At 31.7% G+C, this 11,010-nt stretch overlaps 1 protein-coding gene across 1 annotated transcript; it reads left to right on the forward strand.

Moving 5' to 3' along the window:
* Positions 1–473: 473 nt before the first annotated feature.
* LOC134690146 (uncharacterized) lies at positions 474–8,966 on the forward strand. Its single transcript, XM_063550123.1, has 7 exons — positions 474–479; positions 798–821; positions 1,724–1,804; positions 7,256–7,354; positions 7,691–7,789; positions 8,408–8,515; positions 8,955–8,966. Exons 1-7 carry the CDS (start codon positions 474–476, stop codon positions 8,964–8,966), a joined length of 429 nt encoding a protein of 142 aa, XP_063406193.1.
* Positions 8,967–11,010: the final 2,044 nt, after the last annotated feature.

An 11,010-nucleotide genomic window follows, 5' to 3' on the forward strand; every position in this document is an offset into this window, starting at 1 on the left:
TGGGTCATAATACATGGAAGGCATAATTCTAAAAATATGTGACAAATATCAATTGGGCAGCACCTTTAAACATATTGTTCAAACATCAATCCATATATCCAGAAGTCACCTTAGAGTAGTCAACAATGAGTTCACATCATGCAGTCATATCACTTTTATACTATGAAAGTAAGTTGAGAATATTTATCAGTTTTAACTTAAAATCTTAGATTAAAATCACACGTGAGACTATGTAATAACTTCAAATAATGCTTCATATCAGATTATCCATACAACTTGTTTACCCCACATTATTGACAGCGGGGCCCACAGAGATGGCTCCCATCTCAATGATATCTAGTTATGTTTACTTTAGAAGCTTCATTCTTATGATGTAATGAATGAACATGTCCAAAGTCAGGAGCCTGTTATTCAGTGGTTGTTTATTGTTTCTGTATCATATTTCTTTTAATTTTGATTGTTTGTACATAAATATGGCAGTTAGTTTGCTAGTTTGAATTGTTTGACAATTGTTATTTCGTGGCTTCTTATAGCAAACTGCTTTTTTTTTAAAGTTTAAACATAGCCTTGGTTACATTCCTTTTGCATTTATTCTTCCAGAGTTATGTCCCTTCAATATTTAGGTAGATGATCACTATAGAGCTATTAGTTGATACAAAGATTTAGTTGTGTATATCTGAATACGTACATAGGTCAGTATTTATAAGTCCAAAAACAGTATATTTTTTTTCAGTTGCATGAAGCAGTAACAATAATTACTCAACAGTTTATAAATATGTTTTTTTTTTCTATTTTAGGAGATAATGGAAGTGTGGAATTACGTAAGCTTTTTTCTTCTTTAAAGTCAAAACTGTCAAGTGTTTTTATTGTTTATCTGATAGAAAATATAAGCATGTTATAATATGTAGGGATGTTTTAAAAATTTGTGATTTTGTGATTACTTGGACACCCCCACAAGGGCCTCACTCTTTGATATCCCTCAGCATGCTCAGTGAATAATTGGATTTATCAGTCACCAATCTTTTGTAGACTGAAATGTTGCTTAGCAGATATAAATGCAGCTAAAACAATTTTCTAGTCTTTGGTTTAGACCCGTCTTGGGAACGAACCCAATCAATTCTGCTATAGAGGAGAACACGCTACCACAAAACGACCAAGTGGTTTTTGGTTTCAATTGAAAGTATATAACATCTGTAATTTTCAGCAGTTTGGTTTTATTTAAAAAATTCCGGTTCTTTCAACGGGTTACAATTTGCTCTATTACCCTCTCAGCTAAGTGTAATTTAATTTATTGTGCCGATATGTTTGTGATTATTGTCTTTTAAATTGTAAATTGAAAGTACTTGACTATGACGTCATGTACATAACATTGTTACAGTTATTAGAAAAATAACAATGTTGAATCAAGATGTCTTTTTGATGTTGACAGACTATGAAAAAGGAGTGAGGCCAAAATGAGCATTATCTTTGAAATTATTGATGTAAATTCAGTTTGTTGTCTTTTAAAGTATTGATGTTTATTTGGTCTGCACGAAAAAGTGACATTCAAAAAGATGTCTCCAGTTGAGAAATTGGATAGAGTTAAATGTCTATATGTATTTACCAATAAAAATCTGTAATTTGAAAGTGTTTGATAATTATTCTCTGGTGTTAGAGTTAAAACCATTTAAGTAACTTAACTCTTCACATTCTGCTAAATGTAATCTCTATTTCTTACTTACAGAAACTTTATGAAGCTGCTGAAAATGGGAGCGTAGAGGACTTGAAGCTTTGCCTAGCAAATGGAGCTAACATTGATAATCAAGTAGGTAAACTTGTAACATTGAATATTAAAAAGGTAAACTTGTAACATTGAATATTAAAAAGGTAAACTTGTAACATTGAATATCAAAACTCAACACTATATATGTAAATCAGTTTTACTTATGAAAAAGTAATATTCTTGATAGTTCATAAAAATGGTTTATATGAATTGCCACAAATATTGAAAACTCAGTGACTCAAATACAACAATTAACAACACATGATAAACAGATTAAATAGACAAACAAATACAACAACTCACAACACATGGTCTGAACCTGACTACTCAGAGTCAATAAACAAACAAATACAGTAACTAACAACACATGGTCTGGACCTGACTACTCATGGTAATTAGACATACAAATACAACAACTAACAACACATGGTCTGGACCTGACTACTCAGAGTAAATAGACAAACAAACAAAACAACTAACAACACATGGTCTGGACCGGACTACTCAGAGTAAATAGACAAACAAATACAACAACTAACAACACATGGTCTGGACCTGACTACTCAGAGTAAATAGACAAACAAATACAACAACTAACAACACATGGTCTGGACCTGACTACTCAGAGTAAATAGACAAATAAATACAACAACTTACAACACATGGTCTGGACCTGACTGCTCAGAGTAAATAGACATACAAATACAACAACTAACAACACATGGTCTGGACCTGACTACTCAGGGTAAATAGACATACAAATACAACAACTAACAACACATGGTCTGGACCTGACTACTCAGAGTAAATAGACATATAAATACAACAACTAACAACACATGGTCTGGACCTGACTACTGAGAGTAATAGACATACAAATTCAACAACAAACAACACATTGTCTGGACCTGACTACTCAGGGTAAATAGACATACAAATACAACAACTAACAACACATGGTCTGGACCTGACTACTGAGAGTAAATAGACATACAAATACAACAACTAACAACACATGGTCCGGACCTGACTACTCAGGGAAAATAGACAAACAAATACAATAACTAATAACACATGATCTGGACCTGACTACTCAGAGTAAATAGACAAACAAATACAACAACAAACAACACATGGTCTGGACCTGACTACTCAGAGTAATAGACAAATAAATACAACAACTTACAACACATGGTCTGGACCTAACTACTAAGAGTAAATAGACAAATATAACAACACACAACACATTGTCTGGACCTGACTACTCAGAGTAATAGACATACAAATATAACAACTAACAACACATGGTCTGGACCTGACTACTCAGGGTAAAAAGACAAACAAATACATCAACTAACAACTCATGGTCTGGACCTGACTGCTCAGAGTAAATAGACAAACAAATATAACAACTAACAACACATGGTCTGGACCTGACTACTCAGAGTAAATAGACAAATAAATACAACAACTTACAACACATGGTCTGGACCTGACTGCTCAGAGTAAATAGACAATCAAATATAACAACTAACAACACATGGTCTGGACCTGACTACTCAGAGTAATAGACAAACAAGTATAACAACCAAACACATGGTCTGGACCTGACTACTCAGAGTAAATAGACAAATAAATACAACAACTTACAACACATGGTCTGGACCTGACTGCTCAGAGTAAATAGACAAACAAATATATAACAACTAACAACACATGGTCTGGACCTGACTACTCAGAGTAATAGACAAACAAGTATAACAACCAAACACATGGTCTGGACCTGACTACTCAGAGTAAATAGACAAATAAATACAACAACTTACAACACATGGTCTGGACCTGACTGCTCAGAGTAAATAGACAAACAAATATAACAACTAACAACACATGGTCTGGACCTGACTACTCAGAGTAATAGACAAACAAGTATAACAACCAAACACATGGTCTGGACCTGACTACTCAGAGTAAATAGACAAATAAATACAACAACTTACAACACATGGTCTGGACCTGACTGCTCAGAGTAAATAGACAAATAAATACAACAACTTACAACACATGGTCTGGACCTGACTACTGAGAGTAAATAGACATACAAACACAACAACAAACAACACATGGTCTGGACCTGACTACGCAGAGTAAATAGACAAACAAATATAACAACTAACAACACATGGTCTGGACCTGACTACTCAGGGTAAATAGACAAACAAATACAATAACTAATAACACATGATCTGGACCTGACTACTCAGAGTAAATAGACAAACAAATACAATAACTAACAACACATGGTCTGGACCTGACTGCTCAGAGTAAATAGACAAACAAATATAACAACTAACAACGCATGGTCTGGACCTGACTACTCTAGAGTAATAGACAAATAAATACAACAACTTACAACACATGGTCTGGACCTGACTGCTCAGAGTAAATAGACAAACAAATATAACAACTAACAACACATGGTCTGGACCTGACTACTCAGAGTAATAGACAAATAAATACAACAACAAACAACACATGGTCTGGACCTGACTGCTCAGAGTAAATAGACAAACAAATATAACAGCTAACAACACATGGTCTGGACCTGACTGCTCAGAGTAAATAGACAAACAAATATAACAACTAACAACACATGGTCTGGACCTGACTACTCAGAGTAATAGACAAATAAATACAACAACAAACAACACATGGTCTGGACCTGACTACTGAGAGTAAATAGACATACAAACACAACAACAAACAACACATGGTCTGGACCTGACTACTCAGAGTAAATAGACAAACAAATATAACAACAGACAACACATGGTCTGGACCTGACTACTCAGAGTAAATAGACAAACAAATACAACAACACACAACACATGATCTGGACCTGACTACTCAGAGTAAATAGACAAACAAATATAACAACACACAACACATGATCTGGACCTGACTACTCAGAGTAAATAGACAAACAAATATAACAACTAACAACACATGGTCTGGACCTGACAACTCAGAGTAAATAGACAATAAATACAACAACTAACAACACATGGTCTGGACCTGACTACTCAGAGTAAATAGACAAACAAATACAACAACAAACAACACAGGGTCTGGACCTGACTACCAGGGTTTCCGCTGGCGGTCGCCATTTTTCGCAATTTGCGAAAAAATAATTATTGTGGCGATTAAAATTCGTCATTGGCGAAAGAATTTGTCGAAAGAAATATACATAACGATTTATTTTCAGCCATCTTGTTTATTTACTTTTTCCGGGTTTCTCTTACTTTACCTATCAGACAATACTCGGAATTCACCTTGAACTCGTTAAGATTTTGACAGAAAATCAATAATCAGCTGATTGCTTTCATAGCTATCGACATCAAAGGACTAATTAATAAAGGTGTTGATTTTATGATATGACAAAATAATATGGCTTCTGTTACATGTCACAAAAGGGATTTATTAGCAACTTTGCGACGCACGTGTTTGCAAAATTTTTAAGCTTCCTCTCCTTCTTTTAATGATAGTCTAGAAAAGAAAATTGTTGTTATGACGAAAAATGTTCAAAAGAAAGAACAGTCTCTGATTTAAAATTTTATCATTTAACTTTCATATAGATCATTGATTTCAGTGTGTACTTTCAAAATCGTATCAGTGTTCAGTGACACACGTGTTTCAAGCATATAGCATGTATAGTTTTACTTATTTACGATGGTCTAGAAAAGAAAACTGTCGATATGAAGAAATCTATTCAAAAGGTTGGCATGAAAGTAACCCTTCAATGAATTGACTTCACTTACACAAGGGATCAATTCCAAGTGATAAGATGCTTCGTTTTGTTGTAAAAACCACTTCTTATTTAGGGGGAGGGTGGCTGGAGAAAAAAAAGGAAACTTTTAAAAGAAAAATATATTTGTGTTACTTGGCGAAAAAAAAATAAAGTGGCGAAAAAAATATTGTTTTGGCGAAAGAGGTGGCGAAAAAAATAATTGACCCAGGGGAAACCCTGCTGACTACTCAGAGTAAATAGACAAACAAATACAACAACTTACAACTCATGGTCTGGACCTGACTACTCATAGTATATAGACAAACAAATATAACAACACACAACACATGGTCTGGACCTGACTACTGAGAGTAAATAGACAAAACAAATATAACAACTAACAACACATGGTCTGGACCTGACTACTCATAGTATATAGACAAACAAATATAACAACACACAACACATGGCCCAGACCTGACCTGCTCAGTAAATAGACAAACAAATATAACAACAAACAACACATGGTCTGGGTTGTCTGATTTGGTACACACACAAAATGTGGAGGGGTTAAACCATATGTGTTTTTTTATGATTCCCCCTTGGCCTATCTAGACCATTGGTATTAATAATAAAACACACAATAATAAAACCTGAACTGTTCAAATACCATTGGTCTGTATGGAAACTGAAACTTAGTCATTATACTGAATCAACATTAAATCAAAATTCTGAATTTAATTAGAGTTTTAATGGAAAAATACATGCATGGTTTGATTTTAAAATATTTCTCTTTTTGTTTGAGTTATGGATGGTGAAGTTCTTATTTCGCTTCTTGACATGAAACAATTTTTTACACTTATGTTTTTCTTGATGTTGTGTTAACAACTTTGGTCAGGTAGTGATATGTGTAAAGATCTAATGTAGAAATATCTTGTAAAAAGGACAAATAGTCGTTAGATTCATATAAAATGTAATTCCATTTAATCATATAATTGTTCTGAATCTGGAAATACTACTCTTTTTAACTTTTCTTTGATTTTTTTTAAAAATTAATGATTATACTGAATCTGCACTAAATCCTGTTGTTAATTAGACATGTTTAATGGACAATAAATGCTTGTATGAATAATAATAATAATAATAATAATAATAATAATGATAATAATAATAATCTTTTTTTTAAAGAGGGTCTCATTTTCTTTGTGTTGTACTAAATCAGGAAATAAAACTTTTATCATTCTTTTTTGAATAATTTATTTTATTAAAATTAATGATTAAACTGAATCTACACTAAATCCTGTTAACACAAAACACATGGTCTTCACCTGACTACTCAGAGTAAATAAACAAACAAATATAACAACACACAACACATGGTCTACTAAATCTGATCACATTACTTTTTATCACCACAAAAACATGTTAATTATACAGGTTTAATGGACAACAAATATTTGTTAGAATCACATAAAGTGGGGTCTCATTTTACTTATAGTATTGTTCTGAATCAGAAAATACAACTTTTTTTCATTTTTCTTTAAAAAAAATATTTTCTGAAAATTTATAATTATACTGAATCTACACAGAATCCTGTTGTTAATCAGATATTTTTAATTAATGTGACTGGTCATTTTTGTTTATATTTATTACACAACATTATCCAGTTTATCAGACAAGTTTTGATGTCAGTTGTATTATTCCAGAGAGGTGGATGGACAGCATTAATGTGTGCTGCCAGTAAAGGACATGTGGAAGTGTGTCAACTTCTCCTGGAGAACAGATGTAACAAAGATATCACATCAGTATGTTATCTACTAAATCTGATCACATTACTTTTAATCAACACAAAATCATGTTGTTAATTAGACAGGTTTAATAGACAACTAATGTTTGTAAAACTTATATAAAGTGGGGTCTCATTTTACTCATAGTATTGTTCTGAATCAGAAAATATAACTTTTTTCTTTTTTCTTTGAAAAAAATACTTTTATAAAATTATTGATTAAACTGAATCTACACTAAATCCTGTTGTAAATTAGACAGTTTTAATTGATGTAACTGGTCATTTTTGTTTATATTTATTACACAACATTGTCCAGTTTATCAGACAAGTTTTGATGTCAGTTGTATTATTCCAGGATGGTGGATGGACAGCATTAATGTGGGCTGCCGAGGGAGGACATGTGGAAGTGTGTCAACTTCTCCTGGAGAACAGATGTAACAAAGATATCACAGATGTATGTTATCTACTAAATCTGATCACATTACTTTTAATCAACACAAAATCTCATGTTGTTAATTAGTCAGGTTTAATGGACAACCAATATTTGTTAGAATCATATAAAGTGGGGTCTCATTTTTCTAGTCTCCTCGTACTTAATCAGGAAATGTAACTATTTTTCATATATCTTTGAAAAAGTTTTTTTTTTAAATTGATCACTATTCTGAACCATAATAATCAGACAGATTTTATTATTATATCAACATATACGCGCCAGAATTATATAAAGTGGGATCTCATTTATCTCTGTGCATTGCACTGAATCAATTGATATAAATATTTTATACATTTCTTGAAAAAAAAATGTTTTTGTTAACATGACATTTCTGTTGGAAGTGCTAACATCCCACAAAAAAACATGTTGTTTATGTACAATACAAATCGAGTGTGACTGGTCATTTTATTCAGTTTTGACCACTGATTCATGTGAGATATATTTTGTTTTTATTTATTACACAACATTATCCAGTTTATTAGACAAGTTTTATGTCAGTTGTAGGATATTTTGTATATTATTGATATTGATAACAAAGTATTGTCCATAATATTTACATGTTATTTGGTTATATTATAGAAAGGTGGAAGAACAGCTTTACATGTGGCTGCTGAGTATGGACATCTACAGGTCACAAGATGTCTTGTAGAAGAAGGAGGTATCAGTCCCTTTGTTAAAACACACAAGGTAATATTATATATTATATGCCCAATGTTCAACTATTAAATAATGCATCACTAAAATGATGTTTAAGATATTTTTGGTCAAATGGATTTTTTTTCTCAAGGTTATAGTTACACATATGTCATATGATCCTTTAAATTGAACTAAAATTATGAAAGTGTTTTACAGACTTGCATGGCTTAGTTTTTACTATGAAACATATGAACATATATGATCATATACAAGAACTCCATTTTTTTTCTTCAAAATCTTCAAAAAATAAAATGATTTTGAAAAGGCCACATGCACATTTTAGGTGATTAGTTATAGTCTAGTCACTTTACCTATTTTTATAAACTGAAAGTCTAACCGATAATTTAAGAGAAAATGAATTCGTTGTGCCTAAATATAGATAAAGTAATGTCAAATTTTATTGATTGTCGGTATAATTGGTATTTTTAAGTGTATCTGTTAACTTCTGTCATATTTGCAAAGTGACAAAAGGGAAGTAATTCAATTGTTTAAAGTCAATAGCCAATATATAAGGGAGATAACAATGATACAACTTACTATCTATAGTCTATTTTCTTTATTAAAACAACTGTTCTTCTAATGCATCCTCATCTGAAAGTGAAAAGATACATTTTACAGAGGTATTATTAGATGTTGTAGACATAATTCTAATGTTGATGCAATATTAAAAAAAAATACACCTACAACAAGATCACATTGTGTTTTCATAACAACACATCCACTATAGTTTAGGAAACTTGTGTTTTGCATCAACCTAAATAAAACAATACTGATCAGTACTACTAATAAATTCACATAAATTTCTAGTGCAATCAAATTTAAAAAAATCAGGTGTATGAAAAAATTTAGTTTTACAGCTAATTTCCTAATGTTTGACGTAGAGAAAATTTTTGAAAGGCTTGCTTGCTCTGTTTGTTTAAATTTTAATTCAAGATTTGTAAGTAACATTTACATCTTCAAACAATATATATAGGCATATTTTAACTTGTATATATATTATATTTAAATTTGATTGGACATTATCCCTATTACAATAGTACAATAAACAAACAAAGCAAGCAAAACAACCAAAGTCTTGCTTTACATGCATTAGGAAATTAGCTGTAATCATAAAACAAATAAGTTTGAAAACATGCTTGTGACACAACTTGTGCTATGAAAACTCACATATCCAAACCAGTATCACCATGATCAGACTTTATTTTAGAAAAAATTATTGCTTCATACCTGTCAACCTGTGACAATGAAAATGCAGGTCATGACCTGCTTTGAAGAATCAAATCTCAGGTCATCACGCGTACACACTTTTTCGAGCTGAATTTCAGTATTTATGGTACATTTTCTTATAATGTATATCAAAGATACCAAAACATCAATGCATGTTCACTTGGTTAAGTCATTTTAAATCCTATTGATTATTATTTCATTGCACTTTTAAAGATTTTTATCTATTTTTCAAATGTGATTTTATAATATTTGAGACTACTAGCTATGTGACCTTTAAACATACCAGCACTCAATAGACAAGGAAATTAGACTATGATAAAATATAGTAATACAGTTAAATAAAGTATAAATGTAAAAAATAATTTTCAACTTTTTTTTAAAAATTGTATAAAAGTATAAAAATAATCAAAAGTTATTTTTCAATATGTATTTGAATTTTATATTTTTATGATTTAATCTTTTTCACTAATAAAACGTAAATATAAGGAATAATTTTGAATGGTGACAAATAAGGGGAAGTAACTCTAGAAATATGTTTGTAAACAAATAGTGCAATTTATTTACGACCTAAAGCTAAGGTAATTGGTGTTAATTAACAGTGTGTTTGACACCAAAGCTGTCAAGTGAAGCCATGCACTTAATGGGTCACTTAATTTGACAGTTTACATAGCTAGATGAACTTCCTGTTCATGGAAGAATTACGAATTTGCCGGTATTTCAAAGTTACTTATGAAATCAATCTCAAGGCTAAGAAATACGGGTGAAATCGGGTCATTTTCGGAATTCCCGGGTTATTTCAATGACCCGACGGGTGTCCCGGGTGATTCCTCAGAATTGTGAAAATCTCGGGTCACACCCGCAGAATACGGGTCAGTTGACAGGTATGGACTGCTTGGATAGAACACATGTACCAATTTTCTTACCTTATTTTCTGTTATTGATACATAGATGGCACTTTCGACATACTATTAATTCTAAGTCTCATTTTGATTTCATACTTAAATTTATTGTTCAAAATTAGTATACAATTTAAGAAACTTGACAAAATGTTTGGCCAATCAACTAGTAAAATTTAATATTTTAAATATGCACAATGCTTAGTGAGTCATCACTGTCAGTATCATCACGAGGATAGTATGCCATAATGGTCCCTGCGCGGTGGGTTAATCAAACTAACTAAATGTGAAAAAGAATCAGATTCCATTATGTCAACAATTTGAATATGACCGGTGTCTATCAAATTCTGTGGGATATCTTCG

This window comes from Mytilus trossulus, chromosome 11, assembly GCF_036588685.1.
Source record: "Mytilus trossulus isolate FHL-02 chromosome 11, PNRI_Mtr1.1.1.hap1, whole genome shotgun sequence".
NCBI lineage: Eukaryota > Metazoa > Mollusca > Bivalvia > Mytilida > Mytilidae > Mytilus > Mytilus trossulus.

Coding starts and splice junctions, on each gene's coding strand:
- LOC134690146 (XM_063550123.1), top strand. Junction 822..1,723: donor TAATGGAAGTGTGGAATTAC/GTAAGCTTTTTT, acceptor TCTTACTTACAG/AAACTTTATGAAGCTGCTGA. Junction 1,805..7,255: donor GAGCTAACATTGATAATCAA/GTAGGTAAACTT, acceptor GTATTATTCCAG/AGAGGTGGATGGACAGCATT.